The sequence below is a fragment of the Anguilla rostrata genome, chromosome 13, assembly GCF_018555375.3.
Source record: "Anguilla rostrata isolate EN2019 chromosome 13, ASM1855537v3, whole genome shotgun sequence".
NCBI classification, from domain to species: domain Eukaryota; kingdom Metazoa; phylum Chordata; class Actinopteri; order Anguilliformes; family Anguillidae; genus Anguilla; species Anguilla rostrata.
In genome coordinates, this window is record NC_057945.1 from 16,744,221 (window position 1) to 16,763,753 (window position 19,533).

Sequence of the window (19,533 nt, forward strand, 5' to 3'; positions counted from 1 at the left end):
CCCCCCCCCCACGCAGTTATTGATTTGAAATCGGAGTCTCTCGGTAAAGAGATTACAGTTTGATTTCTATGCTAGCTCACAAACCACCGGCGGGCCTCATTTAAATACCGTTGTTCCGAACAACGGAAGGAAAGCGCCTTTACCGGGAGCCGCCAGAGCGCGCCCGTCCCGCGGCGGTTACCGCGGCTACGGGCAGAGACCCTCCGCAGCGCGGCCCTGCGTATCACTCCGCCGGCAGCGCAGCTTCCCCGAGAAACGAAAGCAGCGCAGATCTGTCGACATACATTTCTGTAATCGAACGAGGCTGCGATTTACCGTAACTCCACCCGCGCGTCCCAGAGCGGGACGGAGCGAAGCGCGGTCGCCGCACGGAGAGAGAGGCCCCTCCGCCTCGCCGGGCGGGCGAGCCGCGGGTCACTCATGACCCTGATGGGAACGGCCCGGCCCCTCGCACTGGCACTGGAACGGGTTAAGGGGCACAGCATTCGCGCCAGAAATGGATCGCTGAACGCCAAACCACATGCCACCCAACCGCTCATCATATAGGCTACACCCTACAGGGACTAGCGCTTATGAAGAAACGGGGTCAACTGTTGGACTACAGTTTAATGATTGCTAATGATAAATAACAAGTAAAACAACATGGTGAAAACTACACTTTAACTACAACTGAAAAGAGCATCCTTGCATTGTTCCGTGCACAGCCAACCCCATGCCTAATCCCAGTGAAGTCCTCCGCTTGGACAAAGCAGTATTTAAAAAGGTGGAGGAGGTGGAATATCAGAATCAAAAGGAGTTAAGAATATTGTAATTAGAATTCATCCAGCGGAGGATAATCTTCCATGCCCTTTGTGTGGAGGCTGGGGAGCCGGGAGAAGAAAAACTATTTGACAGATTTAAAACTAAATCTTCAAACTACCGGACCAAAAAGTCTCCAGAAGAGGAGATAACCCATTCACGAGGACTTCTGAAGAGCTTAGTGTTAAGTATTAATAATTGAACACCATAGGATTAATGCAAAGCCGCCCAGTTTTTGTTGTTTTTTTTTTTGTCCTTTCAAATGAAAGGACAAAAAACAGCAGCCTTTCTTCCCACGGCTGCAGTAGCAAAGGCCAGAGACTTGTCAAAACTGAAAGAACAACCCATTTCCTCCAGCAGCAGACACTCTATTCTCCCTCATGACAACACATTTAGGATCATAGCACTGTCACCTTTTATTTTAAGCTTGAAGAATCACTTGTTTTGCTTCATTCACCTGGCCAGCTCCTTGTGGCCCAAATTCAGCAACGTTTCCGAACTACAGAGCTTAAAGTGGTTTCTCCAAAGGAGAAATCATAAGGAACAGAGTGGCAGTTTCCCCAAACGTAAGAAACAGAGTGGCAGTTTCCCCAAACGTAAGAAACAGAGCGACAGTTTCCCCAAACGTAAGAAACAGAGCAGCAGTTTCAGCAGTGACTGCTGGGAGATGAAGTGCAGAGACATATGCTGTGGAGTGTTTTAAACCAGTTTTGGACTTCCGTTCCCATCAGACTAAATAATTCACTAGTAGCAGAGGCTACGTGAGCGCAAATTCAGCCCACCAGCCTCCGAGCTCACAGCAGACACAAGCTTTTTACACTGGCATAATGTCCACTTCGCACATCACTCAGACGAGAGAGCGACAGCAGAGCAGGGCAACGCCACCATCTCCCAGGAAAGCAGAGAGACTCGTTTAAAAAATGGCGATTGGGAATGCACTGCTTTGCAGTTTCCCGCAAACACCTGAGGAAGCCTCAGTACGGAACGTAACGCGGGACTCACAGGCGGAGAGCATGGAGCCTCGCAGCGCGCTCGCGGCTGTGTGAAAAGTCGGCCGCCCATCAGAGAACGTTCCCACGTGTAAATCAGGGAACGACCATTTTGTGTAGAGAAACGGTAGCAAAGCTACCGGTGTCACTGAAGTGCACAGTCTCAACCCAGCCCTCTGTTAAGCATGCTCTGAGAACTAGGCTAGTAGCCATCATGGCCCGCATTTCAAAATGGCAGCCAATCCATTCTCAAATGTGTTATTACAAGTAAACGAGGAGGGAAAAAAAACAATTTTTCCTTAAAAAAAAAAAAAGTTTACATTTAAAAGTACAATGGCAGCCGAGGAGGACAGCACCTTAGGCCGAGTTCACTTCCCGCAGAATAATGTTATTGGTTTGAATGGAGAACCAATTTTGTAATCATTACAAGACATCTGGTCCAAACATAACATCTGAAGCGAGTGGCATGACCGCCATTGAGCAGCGCTCATTTCATAACACATAAAGCATTTATGGGATGGCACGGCTCGCTGCCGTCCTGGCTCATGACCTCACAGCGGGAGGCGGCGCCCACTCGCAGCCTGGCACTTTATTAGGCGCCGAGGACGGGTCCGGGAGCGAGGGCAACCCAGCGACCGTGCTCGGTTTGGCAGAAAGGAAACGAATACATTATCAGTGCAAGCACTGCTGGTGAATGGAGTCGGGAGACTGGGACCTCTTTCTGAACTCCACCGCTTTGCTCAGGCTGATTTGCAGGTACCCCACTGAAATTTTTACCCCCAGAAAAACTTAAATGCAGTGGTCAAAAACGCATGGAAAAATATGGGCCATGTATTCTAAAGAGAATATAGCATGCAAGTATTCTTATAACATATGTATATGGAAATATCAATAAAATTTTATATTATTAATCACATTTTATACATTTTTATTTTCTGGGCTGCCCAATAAGAAAAATTTGGCTTTAAATGAACATCGATTGCCAATTAGATGAACGTATTAAATCAGAGTGAGAAAGGGACAGAGCCACCAATGGGTTTATTTTTCTTTTCCCAGCCAATAGGAATGAAGCGCAGTCCATTTGCAGAAGCAATGAGGGGCCTGACAGCAGGGCCTGAGAGTAACAGCGTTCGGCTGTATTAACAGGGCCTTCGTTCAGCGCTTCCTAACAAGCCGGGACAGCCCCCCTAGCGTCAGCACCCCGCTTCCACACACGATGCCGAGGTACAGACCACCAACACGGCCCCCCAACCCCCACCCCCAACCCCACCCCTCACCCCGGCTGACCGGGAACGGAATTAGCGACCAAGCGCTAACCAATCTGCCGCGGTTTATTTTTACATCTTACAGGAGGATCGCAAGGGGGGAGGAGCTGAAGCGTGGCTACACACCATCTTGGGACTTTGCTAATAATATCTCTGACAATACCCTGTTGTAGTTCTCCTTAGATCTTTAACAAGTTAATCAACAGGGTGGACAGAGGCACAGGCAGGTTTAACTGATTCCGCTTTAGGCCATGGGGAATAAAGCAATGCATCCTGTCTGACCTCAGTTTTGCATCATATCCAAAGGATAGTTTTTTGGTGCTTTAGAAAAACGTACACCGTTCCTGAGCGAGGGTTATGCCTTTTCACGTTTCCTCAGACAAAGAGAATCAGATTCTCTGAGCCAACAACTCATTCAGGCCCAAATGTGGAATCACATACCAGCTATTTATTTAAATGAGATATCAAATGGAAAATTAAGTTCATATCTAGTTAAGCCTGCAGACAGCCTTATCTTTAGTGTCCGGTAGTACGATAGGTCAGCAGTCTGGCTTGGCTGCAACTGGAGCCACATCTGCAGAATATAATGGCTGATCATGCAGGAGTAACTGACCGTTGGGTTATTAGGCAAAGCAATTTGTGGAAGTTGAGGGCCTTACTGCAGGTCGGCATCAATCTTTTCAGGCTCGCAGTACAACAAAGTTGAGCCTGACAAATGAGTCTAGTTCGATCATCGTTTATTTTTCATTTGTGAACTACACCTCCCATTAGCACCCAGAAGCCTGCTGAGCGCACCCAGATATCCCTTCAGCCTCAGCCTTTCCTTGAGAATAACAGTTTGACCGAGTCTCAAAATGGTAGCTGCCATTTCCAGGCTCTTTGACTTGGGGCTGAAGCAGCTCCTCTCTGAACTCATCAAGAAAAGAACAGGCTCAACAAATTCATAAATCAACACCTCTTCCTCCTCCAGCACACGTATGCTAGCAACACTCTTACCTGCTCACTACAGAGTAACCTTATACGTAGCTCAACACAATAGCCGCAGATCCTAATCACATGGAAATACCACACTGGCTTCCAAGTGCAGCACATATCATCAAATGGCACTTAATAACTGCTCATTCACATTTAATGAGACTATCCTTTTCAGGGCTACAGAGGATGAGACCTACAGCAAATGTAGTCTCAGGAAAAAAGGTTGCAGTTTGCCTGAATTTTTAAAAGGTGCGATTGCAACCGAGCGATTAACACAAATAAATGAACGTCAATAAAGATTAATAATTCACTAGCAGCACAGCATCCCCCCGTGAGACCAGCAACCTGAATGTTGTTTAATTTTATACAAACAGAAGTTGCGACTTCCTGGGCAAATTGCCAAAGCCGCAGGTTTATTTTCACAGTTATTAGCCGTTTTATCACAAACATGATCAGTCTAATTATGTTCATTAATACAGCGCGGCAGCATCCGGCTCTTCGTCCCGTACTCTTATTTACCGGGGAGCCGGCACAATACCGCAGAACGCTGCTTTTGTCAGGAGTCTGCCGCTCCGCGCGTCTCCCAGTGTGCGTTCACGCTCGCGCTCCGCATTTGAATGGAACACCAGTCACTTCCACAGATCTGAATCCCGCTTGACGTTGTGAACATTAACCACAGCTTGCGGCTGAGAGGAATGAAGAGAATGGCCTCACTTCATTTTTTTTCCCACTGGTTGCATTTGAGTTTTCAGTTATGAGTACCGGGTTTAATTGCATGCAGGAGATCAATAGCCCTGCGCACGGACCCATTGAGTAAAAGTAGCTCTGCTCGTTGCGGCATCTCTCCAGTGCACATCCACTTATCTCTATATTATGTGGGTCTGCTAATTGAGTCGTCGGTGTCTGCTGGCCCGTCCGGTTGATACAAAGCCCTGTCTGTGTAGTGCCTGCCCTCAACTGGTGCTAATGAACAATCAGCCTCTTTAAAATGCAAGATAAAAAAGGCCAACCACAGTGGGCAACAGTGTGCACACTAAATGATTGCTTTGGATTTATCTGAAAGCAAATAAAAGCAAGGAATTGGCAGCAAGAAGGCAAAGAGAAGCACTTTATTGAAGGATAAGGAAACTACAGCAGCAGCTGAGCTTTTTTGTTTATTTTCACATGAAGGTCACGACCTTTACCCTCCGACTCCACTGAGGCAAAGAGACCCACGTATCGCTTTGAACGCAATCACCGAATGGAGCAACGCATGCGGTGGCGCTCAAGAATGACACAGAGCTGGAATTTACACTTTGCCATTGACATCAGAATTGTGCAGAATCCAAAGACGAAGATCCATCTTAAATAGGAACCCAGAAACATGTTCACCCAGTTAATGTCGGAGGAGAATCACCGGGGACACGCTCTATTTGCAAAGGAACCAGAGGGAAAAAAAACAAAGCCTTACGCACCAACACATCTGGAGTTGGCATGCACAAGCTCATGTAATTACTGCTGGGGTCAGGAGAGTAGCCTCATTTGAAGAGGCGAGATGAGGCTTGGGACCGAGACCGGGTTCGAAGCAGGTAATTCGAACCCACCTGGGAAACCTCACCAGGCTCAGCTGTTTAATCGCGGCAGGGTTAAGTTTGGAAATATGGAGAAGACGCGGAGACAAAGAGACACATTGTAGCGGCGTTAAAACCCCTTTCAGAAGAGCTGTGATCCGACAAGCCCAGCCCCCACGCAGCCAATCGCAGCGCCTTCACTCTTCACACCCCCGCATTCCCGCTAATTAGCCGTTCGCAGGTATTACCTGCCGCCGCTCGGCACACGAGCAAATTACACCCGACTCTGGCCCGCAGAGAGGACTGGAACATTACTCGGCCAATAATCAAGCATCACCAGAAGTGGGATTTAACCCACAAATGAGTACACAAAGGCCCGGTGGGGTTTCCGGCGACAGTGAATACAGTCTCGCAAGAGCGGCTTCGCAAAATGGCAGACAGCGCGCCGCTAGGCTACGCAGCCGGCAAGCGCTGCAGAAACGTCGCGCTGGAACAATGCCGAATCTTCGGGGGGCAGAGAGTCAGAGAAGGCCCGACGGCAGAAGCGAGCGACCGCGCGGTCCAACGAGGAGAAGCGAGCGACCGCGCGGTCCAACGAGGAGAGAGCTCTGCGGAGGAGCGCGGAACGAGGACGCGTCACAGCAGGACTGATCATTACGGCGTCTCTCTTCATCCAACAGGCCCGTGCGCTCCCAAGCTCCCCGCCGAGACCGCATCCACGCAGGAGTCCCCCCAGACTCCCAGCAGACAGAGAGGACTGCGTCAAGACTACATAAATGAATCAGAGCCGAGCGAGGGGCCGCTGCAAACCAAACGAAGTGACACTCCACAAATCACAGGGAAGCAGGCTAAGCACGCGTGCGTCCGAGCAAGCGGGAGAGCGCTTCAATCCAGCACAGTGCAGCGAAGCAGCAACAGGCCAGGCGCCCGCTCTCTCTCTTTCCCACCCCGCCCTTCCCCCAGCCCCTGGTCACAACAGGAAGCTCTCGACAGAGAAGGACACAGGTGTTGGAAAAGCAGCCCCTTTGATCACAAGTTCCTCAGAACCCAATTCCAATCCTTTTTCGAGGGACGGTTCGTGGAACTCGGCACTTGGCTCAAAAAGGAAGCGACGAAACCGCTTTCCGTAAGTAAAGCAGCAAAACAATTTTTTACTGCCGTTTGCTCTTACAAAGCACTGCATATGTTTTATGAACTTCACCGCAGGGGAGAAGCTCAATAAAAATGTTCAGCCTTATCTTGATTAGAGTGCGCCTCCCGAGCAAGCTATGCCCTTGACCATATGCTTTCCTGGTGTGCGGTCGTGAAACTGGGTGGGGGTGGGGACGAGGGGGGGGGGGGGGTGGTGAGGTGGCGCGGGTTGCTGACGCAGGGCTTTTGTTGAAGCGCCGGGGGGTGGGTTGGGGGATTGGTGTGGGATGTTTAACGGCACATGGTGCAGGGAGGGTACTCACCGAGTTGATGCAGGCCAGCTCCTTGTTGAGCAGCCAGGGCAGGGAGAGCTTGCCCTCGCCCCTGTAGCAGGACTGGATGCGCTCCTTGATCTTCTCCTTGATGCGCCGCAGGGTGAAGAGGCAGAGCGCCGACTCCTTGGGCGGCTTGGCCCGGTTCTTCTGGCCCTGCGAGAAGACGGTGAAGAGCACGTCCTCCCGCTCGGAGATGCCCAGCGAGCGCGCCAGCTGCCGGCCCGGCCGGCTGAGGAAGGCGTCCTGGACCAGCCGGTACTCCACGCCGTCCTTGGTGCAGCCGATGGGGAACTCCACGTAGGAGTAGAACTTGGGGTCGTCCACGCAGAGGCGCACGATCTTGGAGGTGAAGAACTGCTCGCCGCTGGCGTCGGGCGAGGTCAGCTGCGTGTCCAGCTGCAGGGTCAGGTAGTAGACGAACTGCTCGCTGCTGAAGCTGTAGACGTAGTAGATGTCGAAGGCCGGGAACTTGGAGAGCGTGTCTGAGGGGATCTTGAGCTGCGAGGAGACGAACTCGTCCTGGTAGACGAAGCTGAACATGTCGGCGTTCTCCTCGTTGGCCATCAGCTTGCGGCTGGACAGGGTGGGGAAGTACTCGGACTTGCCGTCGATGGGCGTGCCGATGAAGAGCTTGCTGTTGTGGCCGTCGGCGCCCTCGATCAGGACACCGGACATGGTGCCCGACTCGCTGACGCTGGAGAGGTAGTGCTCCTTGCGGTGGTGGGGCTCGCCCAGCTTGAACAGGTCGTCCAGGCGCAGGAACTGGCAGATGCCCTGCGAGGTGCTGCCGCAGGCCAGCAGCCGGTTCTGGGCGTAGTCGATGAGGAGCAGCTTGTTGACGTTGTTGGTCTGTACCTGCTCGTAGGGGCAGGACTGCACGCTGGGGGGCGGGTAGCACTTCTCGTTGTCCACCACGGGGCCGGTCATGTGACTCCGCAGCTTGGTCAGGTTGCCCGACAGCTTGAAGATCCAGTTGACCGCGCCCACGTACACCTCGCCCGTCTTGTTGTGGATCACCAGGTGCGTCAGGCCCCAGTCGGGCGGGGAGAAGGTCTTGAAGGCGGGGGCGGGCGTGGCGAGGGACGGTGCCGGCGCGGCCAGCGCCCCCAGCAGGAACAGGACCCCCAGACACGGGACGAGGCAGAGCGGCTTCCGGCTCGGCCCCATGTTCAATCCGTTCCGAGAGGGCAGGGCCAGACGAGGGAGGGGTTCGCTCCTGCTTTCAGTCGCTCCTTTTCGATCTCGCCTCGTTATATTCGGGGGGGGAAAAGAGAAGCTCTTATTGATCCGACGTCCTTTTCTCTCTGTGCGGAGCTGTCATCTATAACATCATCTGCAGTGGCACGGCCGATTGCCCTGCAAGGCAAAAAACACATTATGAGCTGCAATGGAACATTTCCTATTGATTATGCATCTCCAGGGCTTAAAAGCCCAGGAAACGCTGCCAAATTTAGAAGGGTGGAAAACACAACGTCCTAATTGATAATTAATTTCTTTTTTTTAATGTCAAAACAGGTCCTGGAAGGAAATACTTGACAACATTTAATTACCACAATAGATAGTGAGCGGGGCTGGAAGATTAAACAGATACAAACTCTGAACATTATGCAGGCGGAGAGAGCCCTTAAGTATTACACAATTCTAATTCTTCATCGTCATGAGTTTCGAGTGGGGGGTTGTGGGGAACTGAAGAATGACTGCAGAGAACTGAAGATTCTGGCAGGCCTGGCAGTGCTGTGGACTCCTGGAGAGTAAACCCCCATTGGCTGGATGCTGTATTAATAAACAGCCTGTTTCCTTTTCCTAATTAGCTGCCTGTTGCGAAACAGGATCCTGGCACTGCTCGGAGCGCGCGCTACCTCCACGACACGTAAATCTCTCGCCCCCCCGGCGAAGGACGCGGTCTCGGCACTCGAAAAGCCCCCCCCCCCTCGGTTACAGTGACGGCACGCGGGGCGAGCGCGTCGCGTTTTCGAGTATCGGCGAGAAAGGAAGCGCGCGGTAACCGTTCGAAGAAAAAGAAAAACAAAACGAGGGATCGGCGGAAGCCTCCCCCCGGCCGCTCCCCGTCTGAGAGCGTTGTGCTGCCGTCGCAGTTTCCCTCCCTGACGCAAAGCTCTGGCGCTTCAGCCAAAACCTGCCCCCCCCCACCCCCCCTCCCCTTCCCCAGCAGTCGCACACCAATTATCTGCTATATGAACTCAGTGTTTCTCGTCCACACGGAACAAACCGTTATTGTCTGAGCTGACGTCCGCTGCAGCACGCGCTGTCCGGAGTGGGAGGCCTGCCTTGCTTCAGCGGCTCTGGGCCACGGCTCGCCCCGGGATGCCAGGCTAGCGCGCGCGAGCAGAAAGGAAACGCCCACGCGGACGGAGCGCGCGCGCATTCATCAAAACGTTCACATTGAGAACTTCAACAAAGAAATCAGCGCTCGAGCAGGGCCGCCGCAGGAGACAGGCGAGCGATTCGGGCGGGGCCTCTGGCCGCCTCACTCGCTGCTAATGAATTCTGCCATTTCTTTGGTCTTCTCCAGGCCAAAATAATGACATCATCATAGCTAAAGTGCTTAGCAACGTCCCTTTTCATGCCCTAATCAAGTCTTGATCATATCAGCGGACCAGCGCAGAGATTTCTGCAAGTTCTGATCCAAAAAATTGTCCTGGCAACAGCGGGCGGCCCTGTTCAATTTCACATTACATGAAGACGCCCACGGAGGACATTTTACTCACTAAACAGAAATGGGGGAACAATTGTGGAAAAAATAAAACTGAAAGAGAGAGAAACACACAAGCAAAGAAATTAAGATATTGTTTATTTGTTTTCTAACCCTTCACACCCCTGCCCAGAGCGGGTTGTGGAGTGAACTGGCAGAGTGTTCGGGGAAAGTGAAGTTCATCTGACCAATCACGGCATGACAGAAATACTGCCTCAGTGTGTACAAGAAGCCTCACAGCAAACTGTGCTGATGTACGTCAACTTCAGCTATTTATTTATTTATTTCTGGAAACTTCCAGCTTGTTTATGGCATTGCATGGGCACCTGCAGTTCTCACAAATGGAACTCAGGGGTTTCATTCATTTCATTTCATACCCGCAGCTGACAGATGGAAAACTCTGTGAATAAATTTCAGTGGGTTGACTGTCACAGTCAAATGTGATGGCAACAGAAATGTAGCTATACATTCATATGAAGGTATTCTAAATAGGGAATTTTGAATTTATCTCCATAGTGTTATTTCTTGTGACCAAATAAATAGACAGCTTGATATGCTGTGACTGATAATCTGCCTATTTCTCTCATTAATGCTTCAGTAAATGTCAAAACATATAAACACATTCTAACTTGATCCAATCCCAATGAAAATCACTTTATCATTTAGAGTTTTTGACTGAGTTGTTAGCAGAATGCACATTAAGTTGAACTACAATTACCTAACCACCTCAGAGCAATAGCAGACAGCTGTCATTCAAATTTTTTTCCCTTACAATTCTACCTTTTTCCATTTTTTCCAATTAAAATGTAAATTTTCAATTTCCTTTTTAATTCCCTATTTAGCTGTTTTTGGGAAACAATACCCCTACCCTCCCAGGAGCAGCCTAAGCCTGTCCAGAACAAATTCTACAATTCAAATGTGCGTTTCAGAAACACAAAATATGTGTTTCAATCGAATGGAAAAATTTGCTTTTTAACGTATGAACAGCCAGCAGCATATTTTAATTTGAGGGCTTTCTAACTTTCTTGGCTGCCGTACACGTCCTTTGTCATCCTCGCACTTCCGCTGAAATGATTAATATCTGCCTTTGTAGTAGCTAATTGTTTACAAATGAGCCAACCCAACATTTGGCTGACGACCACGGCTGATGATGCATCATTTGGCGCCGTGGCCAAAAACACTGAAGCAACCGTCAAAGATCATCTCTCCTGAACATCTAAGAATTGATGTTGGAAAAGTGTCTGGGCTCCATGCTTCTCACGGGAAGATGTAGCAGAAGGACACGGTAGTTTACGGAATTTACTAGAACGTGGAGCACAGATATCACGTGGCAACCTGCAATCTGAGGGCCCGTCTGTAACTGCGCTCAGCAGTAGACTGCAGAGACACCCCAGTTACGGGGACCCACGTCAAAACAGCCAAACGTGACAACTTTTTCTCCCCCACACCCACATCTCCATCACCTTCCAAACGCCAAGAGACCCCACCACACACCCCGGGTAAATGAGTGCACGCTGATTGATGGTATCGCCATTTCTTTAAACGCAAACACAAGTTTGCATTTCAAACACATTTGAACGGCTACATTTCAGAAAGGAGAATTCAAAAGCCATTTCTGGGGGCACTCGACAGCTCCAATGTAAAACAGAATTTATTCAAAGAAATGAAAAAGTATGTGAATAAAATAAGGCTGAAACTCCATTTTCTCTGCGGATAAATTCTATTTGACAATCCTTTCCTCGCCTACTGATGCCTGTACAGGTCTGAATTAACAGCGACAGAAGAAGGCAGCGGTGTAATTAAACTGCAATCATTTAAAGCCGTATATTTAGAGCAATTTCCCCCTTGAGAGTATTTACTAAATTTGAATTTAAAAAATATCCTCTAAAACTGGTTTGGCACCACTGTAATTCACAGAAGAGAAAGAGCCAGATAGGAGAGAGGATGGGCAGAATAAAGAGGAAAAGAGGTTGGCTGCAGGCAAGAGAGAGGGAGGGAGAAAGGTAAAAGAGAGGGAAGGAAGGAGAGAGGGAGAGGGGTAGAAAGAGAGAGAGGGAAGGAGGGAGGGAGATGGGTAGAAAGAGAGAGAGAGAGAGAGAAAGACAGAAGAAGGGAGGGAGAGAGGGGAGACAGTGTGGGAAGGGGAGAGGGAGACAGTGTTGGGGAGAGGGGGAGAGGGGGACAGAGTGTTGGGGAGAGGGGAAGCTGGTGGTTCCGGCGCTTTCTGTGGGAGTGCTGACGGGTTGTGGGCCCATTCCAGCGAGCAGCTCCAGCCCAAAGAGGGAAAATAAATAAATCAAAGACACGCTGAGCGCAAAGTCACAGCTTTTCGACAGTGCCGCTAAACCTGTCTTCCTGGATAATAGCCCGAGTGCCAGGGCGCTCGGGTGATTTATTGCTGGTGGCATATCAATTACAGCGCTCCCCACCAAAGGCCACTCAAACCCAGGCAAATTTCTGCACACTGCATTTTTAACATGTAGGTCACATCTGGGCTGCGTGGCCCTCCCCCTGCCCCGATTCTGCAGGAGGGGGGCAGTACTACACTCACACACACTCACACACTCACACACACACACACACACACACACACATACATACACCCACAGGCAGGCAGGCAGGCGCGCACACACACACACACACACACACACACACAACACACACCCCCTCACAACACCACACACAAAATTACACAAACGCACACACACATACACACCACACACACATACACAAACACACACACACACACACACACACACACACAGGCACACACACACACACAAACACAAACATGCACACACACACACACTCACACAGACAGGGACATAAACGGGCACACACACCTACAAACACAACTAAACAGATAGATGCGTACAGGGGAGCAGTTTCACTTTCCACACGCAGCACGTACTGCAGGGTTTGCCCTAGGGCTGAAAGACACCCACATAGTTTGCTACTTTTAGCCAAACACAAGCCACAGCAACAGAGCTGCAATCCATGCCCAACACTCGCTCATTGTCTCGAACAATCACCCTGATGATGAAGCCCTCCTTTGTGCTTTGGCGAGATGAAAGAGGAGAGATTAAGAACCTCAGCGTTAAACCCGCCGCGTCTCAGGAGGTCTGATCCCGACCGGGCCCTTCCCAGGGGGCCGTTTACGGGCTCGTTAACCGGCCGGTTTGACCAGGGCTTCGGCCGCAGCGGTCAGCTCCGCGGCAACAGCTGGGCGCCGCGACCGCTTCTGGGACGGGCTATTTTGGGGCGGACAGAGATTCTTTCCTGATTTATTATTTATGACGGATGAAGGGCTCGTGTTCCAGGCCGCTGCTATTGCAGCACACGCCCTGTTGTTTTCACAGGTCACAGGACAATGGCGGAGCGGAGGAGCGGTTAGAGGAGTCCTCTGCGTAGGATGTCCTGTGCTACGGTACGGGCAGGATAAATAAACCGTATCAAGCCCATACAAACACAACAGAAATGATCGTCTTTTCTACAATGAGCTAAGTGACCAACTATCCTACGCTATTTCAACAACAAAAGTATAGAGTATTAATAATAAAACAGCAACACCAGAACAAGAACAATAGTTCATCGTTATGATTGCTATTGTTGTGGACGAGGCGTGAGGTTATCGGAGGTGAGTGTGAAAGTTTCACAGAAGAGCTCTCGCTGCAAATCTGGCGGAAAAACAGCGAGGCTGGCGACGAACACACAGGAAGCCGCAGAGGGTGCACGCCGGAGCGCAGACGCTTGCAGCCCCTCTGACGAGCACGGCACGAGAAGGTCAGGTTTCGGGCGCTGCCTGTGCGCGACAAGGCATCGGCAAACCGAAAGTTGAGTGGGAGGGGGTTGGAGGGCATGGGGGGGGGGGGGGTCGGGGTGCGGTGCGAGTCAGCTGTCGCCCCGCGGCCCGGCCAGACAGGCAGCCGCGTGCTTGGGGTGGGGGGGTGGGGGTGGAGGGTGGGGTAGAGCCTCCCGCACAAGCGCTCCCAGCAGCAGGCGGGATTAGGCGGCGACAGACGGAGCGTCAGGCCGCAGCTGCGATGGCGCTGCGATCTCGCTCCAGCGGTGAGGCTTCTGGGTCTTCCCTGACCCAGCACTCCCCCCACAACCCCCCCTCCCCTGACTCAGCACCCGTCCACAAGCCCCATCCCCCCTACCCCCCACCCCCTCCCACCCCCCCGTGTCCACAGGGCCAAACGCCACGGTGCTAAAACAGGTGTGCCCCCCCCCCCCCCAGACGCGCTCGTTTACGACCTCGTACACGCCGGCGGGCCTCCCCAAAACACAGCAGCCTCAGCGCGGCCCCGCCACAGCTGCATCTGTCGGCAGGGCAAGGAACAAAACCGAACTTCAAAAAACCTAAACAACCACAATAGCTCTTCTTTTTTTGGTTTTGTAACGGACACCGCAGCCACAGTTCCAGACTTCCGGGTGTAAGCAAGAGAAACATTGCAGCCATTCCCCAGGCCACAAAAAAAATGAATAAAAATACAGGATACACACTCTCAGATTAAGCCCAGAGTGTTTAGTCCCGGTCTCTGACAGAGGCTAGCCTTTATTTTGTTAAGCAAATCTGAGAGGGGGCGGGGGGGTGTCTGGGCTCGGAGACAAACTGCAAAAAGAAACATTCGCCAGCGTTCCCGCTATCAGGCCTGCTCTCTGCCACGGAGGAGCTCCACACCATTTACCACAGTTTAGTTAACTTCAGATCTTATCCGGGCTCAACTTCAAGGGCAATGGCCCACGCACAATGGAGAAGTGGCCCGGAAAAATGTTTTGACCCGTATTTCCGACCAGGTCCCGAAAGCAAGAAGGGTCGTTTCGAGCGAGGCTCGAATCTCATTTGTCCAAGGACGGGGCTGAACACGTGATAAACCGCTTCCACGTTAGCCTGTCCCGCGCAAGATCTGTTTTGTGTGGGTTCTGCCACGTTTATTTGATGTCTTCCAAGATGCGTCCCAATGCTGCATTATACACAAAGAAAACAGCTGCACATTATTTTGCTCAAATGTCCATTCATTTGCCAGGATATCCTCTATAGTTTAAGAGTGACTCACTTGGGTCAACATACCAGTACTGGCATTAGCTGCTGGCGTTGATAAATATATTTGTGACCAGTTGACAGGAGGCTACGCCTCCCTTCTGACATTTGAGGAAATTGTGACGTGATTTCTGTGCAGAACCACTCAAAATGTAATGTTATAATTATTAAACAACAATCTAATTAGGGATGGAAACCATTTTCAAACTCTCGGGAAAGAGTCTGTAAACTATTGGCGAAGTAAAAGAACAGATCGTGCTTGGCAAGGTGTCTGAGGACAAAAAAACCGAGCCCTAAAAACCTATGAAAGGTCTTATTTACAAACGCCACATCCAACCAGCCACTTCCAACAGCTTTATTCACGCTCAAAAGAGTGACCCTAAACGCCCTTCGACTCAATTAAGGGGCGTGACAGGCAATGCCACGCGGTCACGCGCACCGCGCCAGAGAGGGGCTCAAAACACAGGGCGGAGCTCCGGATCGCGCTGCGCCCGGCCCGCCGCTACAGCCCTATAGCGCTGCAGAAACGCGCCCTCAAAATCCAACAAACCGCGTGTCTCAATAACGCGCCCGCCGTTATTATAAATCCTCCCGCAGAGAGAGACTCTTCAAGGGTGAAGCCGTTAAGAAGAATCACAGGCACCCTTCAGCCGCGAACATTCCTTTCCCGCTCGTTTCCGAGCCGTAAAAAGCGCTTTACAAAAACTAACTGTGACAGCATCGCCGCGTTGTTACCACGCGCGGGACGCCGGCGAAAGACGGCTTTCATTTCACCGCTGATCCAACGGTGCCCATCCTTTAATGTTAACAGGACTACGCTAAAATCCTTCAGTGCTAAAGGCAAACGCTAAACTTTTAAAAATGGCATTCAAATTTTCACTACCGACTTTCCTACAGACATGACAAAGCTTAAGAGATTCTACACAAGACTGTAAAGTAAAAAGGAGCTGCTCAGACAGATTCAAGGCCTACAATACCATGTACCAGAGCTACTCTCTTTTCAACTTGTACTCCTTACCCTCCGAGAGCAGGTTACATCTCCAAGGGAAGATAATCAGTCAATAAAGAGTAAAGATTGTGACGAACGGCTACTTTATAGATGAGCGGCACAGCTACAGTAGCACTCTAAATGTGGCTCACTTCCTCAGAGGCATACTTCTCACACAGCTCAGCCCAGCTTTGGACTTTGAGATATACGATAGCGTGCACCTGGGGGGGCGGGGCGGAGGAGGGGTCAGAGGTCGGGGAGAAACCCGGCAGGGGCAGGAGAGGAATGCGCTCGTGTGAGGCAGAGAGGGTTACGCAGCCGCCCCGCGCGGCCCGACAAAGGCTTCTGTGTGGGTGCCACCGCGGGGTCGAACGAGCAGCGGGCGAGCGAGCGAGCGAACGACGCCGCAGCGGAGGAAATCGCCAGAGTAATTAACCAGTCGGTGCTGGGGGCGGGGCTCCGTGAGAAAGCCCGCGACAGGGAAAGGGAGGGAGGGAGGGCGAGCGAGAACGGCTGTCTATCAGACGAAAACAGCAGTGAGCCACCCTGCCAGAAACAGTCTCTGCTCCTCACCCACACTACTGCTCCTCACCCGCACCACTGCTCCTCACCCACACTACTGCTCCTCACCCACACCACTGCTCCTCACCCACACCACTGCTCTTCACCCACACTACTGCTCCTCACCTCACTACTGCTCCTCACCCACACCACTGCTCCTCACCCGCACTACTGCTCCTCACCCACACTACTGCTCCTCACCCGCACTACAGCTCCTCACCCACACTACTGCTCCTCACCCGCACGACTGCTCCTCACCCACACTACTGCTCCACCCACACCGGTACCCTGCTGGCCGGTATGAGTACTGCCCTGCACCAATGAGAACTTTAAAAACACAACCCCGGTGAGGTGGACGCCACGGTCTCTGAGACACGGACAGGCCCCGCCACAGGGTCATGGGTTCCATCCCCCAACCTGTGGCCCTCTCTGTACTGGCCCTCTCTGTCACCACTCCTTCTGAATAAATTACATAAAATACAGACAATAAAATACATTAATAATTTTATTTAACAATAAATCAATTATTATTTTTATAATTATTCATAATAATAATAATAACAATAATAACAATAATAATAATAATAATAATAATAATAAAGTAGATTCATATGTTTTGCTAGGAGACAGAAACACAGCTCATTTCATCCATCTCTCCCATGACCTCATCCAGTAAATACTGTAATAGATCCCACCCGTGATAAAAAAAACTAATGCACAGACTCAAATTCCCATCAACAATAACGGCATGCATTTCCGGACAGATTCATAATCAATTTTTACATCTTTTTTTCCTCAAATGCTATTAACCGTTTTCTTGAAAGTCGGGGCTCATCTTGGCCCCGTTGGTATAAACTTGCGTGTTTTCACAATTACGCACGCATGCATCTGGATTTCCACTGAACCAAATCAGGTCATGTAAATTCTTTCTTTTTTTTTTAAGTAAAAAAACTGCTGCTGTGCGTGACGGACTGACTGAGGCAGTGACTGTTTGAGCTAGCTCTCCACTGAAGAGCGGACTCTCCAAAAGAGCAGGCTGGAGTAATGTGCTTAAAACTCCACCATTACACCGAAGCCATTTCAGATCAACTTCAATTACCCGCCCCACTCCAGTAAAACAGGAGAGAAGGATGAGGTATTGGAGGAAAGAGAAACTCCAAAAAACCGCACCCAGTGAGGTCAGTTATGTTCCCAGCCTCTTCTTTAGAGCGCAGTACCGCAGCGGAGCGCCTCTGAGACGCGCGTTGGCGGGCGCGAGCTCACGTGGGCACGCGTGAAACGATGCCGAACGGAACAAACCGGCGTCTGCAGCCGTACGCTGCTCACGCCGCGCGCTTCGGTGCCAGGCCTGGCTCTGGCTCCGCTTATCCGGCTTCCAGGAAGCGCCCCGTTCCTGCTGACGCGCTGACGGGCGGCGCTGGGTCACCGCCTGGGTCCCGAGGCTGGCCCAGGGGGCGGAGACGGCCCAAACGAACGAGGCCCGGTCCGAAATCAAGAGTTTAAAAACGGCTTCGCAGTGGCACCTTCCACAGCACAGGGGAAATGGCGGCGATCCCATCAAACGCGCCGCTCCCCGCGTTCCTATTGGACGAGTCGGCAGCCTGCGCTTCACGTCGCTCCAGGCGCAACGGAGCCTTAGGAAACAGATGAGGGGGGAAAGGTGGAAGGCGGACAGAGGAGGGGAAAAAGGGATGAGGAAGAAAATAGGAAGAGAGGGAGGTGACAGGGAGAGGCTGAAGAGTGAGAGGGGGCGTGAGGAGGGATGACAGCGCGTAAGAGGAGGAGTGCGAGGATGGCGGGAGCGGGGTTGGGGGGGGGGGGGGGAGATGGCGGAGGCTCCGGGCCGCGGGCCGCTCGGCTGTGCCTATGCAGAGCAGCGGGCGGTGAGTTAATCAGGCCAAACTGGCAGGCAAATGATCTGCCGCGGTGTTCCACAACGCCCCGGAGATAGGCCGTCAATCAGAGCTGAAGTGACGCCAGCGCCCCCCCCCCCCCGAGCGCAACGGCGGTAAGCAGAGCGAGCCCGCGCGGGTCGGCGCGCGTGGAGCGCGTCGCGCCGTCTGATCCAGTCTGAGCCCGGCCTCGGGCCAAGCAGAGACGGACAGGGCTCACCCGGCTCCCCGTCCCACCGCCACCCCGACGGGAGGCGGTCCTCCCGCGGGTAACGCAGCCCGCGTGCGTATCAGCTCTACCGGTCAACACCGGTATCCCGCACCCCGGCTGCCGTCCAAACCGCCGTTCCTGACTCTGGTGGGCGGGAACTCGGCGGCCGTCGCCATGGCAAGGGGACCGGCAGGTCTCTAATAACGAGGAGACAGCTCGTTCCTTTTCAAGACGGTTTTCCAAAGAGTTTCGAAAGACGAGTTTTACGGGATCAGCAGTAACTGAACTTTTCCCGTTACCCGCCGCAGCCAGGCCGCGGAGAGGCGCTGGAACCGGCAGCGGAAAGCACGTCCTCTCAGGAGGACGGCAGAGCATCCGTCAGTCAACCCTCCCCGTCCGCCAACCTGCGTCCCGCGGCGGGAATTTTCCACTCTCTGCACGTGCGTCGGCGTGGCGACCGTCCACCTGTCACAATCCGATATTTCAATCTCTATCGGAGGCGTCCGCCCCGGCACGCCTGCACCGGACTGCAGCCGTACCTGCCAAGCGCTCCGGCACGAGTTTCTGTGTTCAGCGCCGACGTGCTTAACAGGGTGCGTTTGCATCTTTAACGTTCAGTTCTTCATTAAAATGCCGAAAACATGAGCTATTAATAGACGCCTCGCTGCAGCTTCCCTGATAATTTAACAGCCCGGTAATTTATTTTATCTCAGCCTTTACACGGGCGAGCGTTTCTAACGAAACCGAAACGGGACATTCGAGCACATCTGGGGCGTAAACAAACAACAGGCCTCACGCGTTGTTGCCATGACGCCCGTTCCGCGCCTCGCATTCCAGATCCCGGGAGCGTTTTAGGAACTGGGACCGAAGGGAGCGGAGGACATCGCACGGAGCCACGTCCTGCATAGCTGGGGAGAAGGGGCACGAGTAGCACTCAGCGCGGCCCAAAACCGTCCAATCAGATCCGAGCGTGCAGCAGGGTAGCAGAACAGAGTAATGAAGAGGCCCGTTGAGTGTGTGGTGAGCGCAGCACTGGGGGGGAGGGGGTGGGGGGGGTTTGGAAAGCGCTGGAAAGCGGACC

General features: G+C 52.0%; 1 protein-coding gene across 2 annotated transcripts in view; it reads right to left on the minus strand.

Moving 5' to 3' along the window:
* LOC135238318 (plexin-A1-like) overlaps positions 1-19,533 on the minus strand; it is a 231,062-nt gene that overhangs the window by 195,943 nt on the left and 15,586 nt on the right. The window contains exons 1-2 of one of the 2 annotated variants that reach the window (XM_064306101.1): positions 15,819-15,966; positions 7,032-8,399 (exon numbers count right to left, since the gene is read on the minus strand). In XM_064306101.1, the coding sequence (XP_064162171.1) occupies positions 7,032-8,210 (1,179 nt within the window). In that variant the 5' untranslated portion in view covers positions 8,211-8,399; positions 15,819-15,966. Of the gene's footprint in view, positions 1-7,031; positions 8,400-15,818; positions 15,967-19,533 lie in introns of those variants that run through there. The other variant, XM_064306102.1, reaches the window with a different exon arrangement.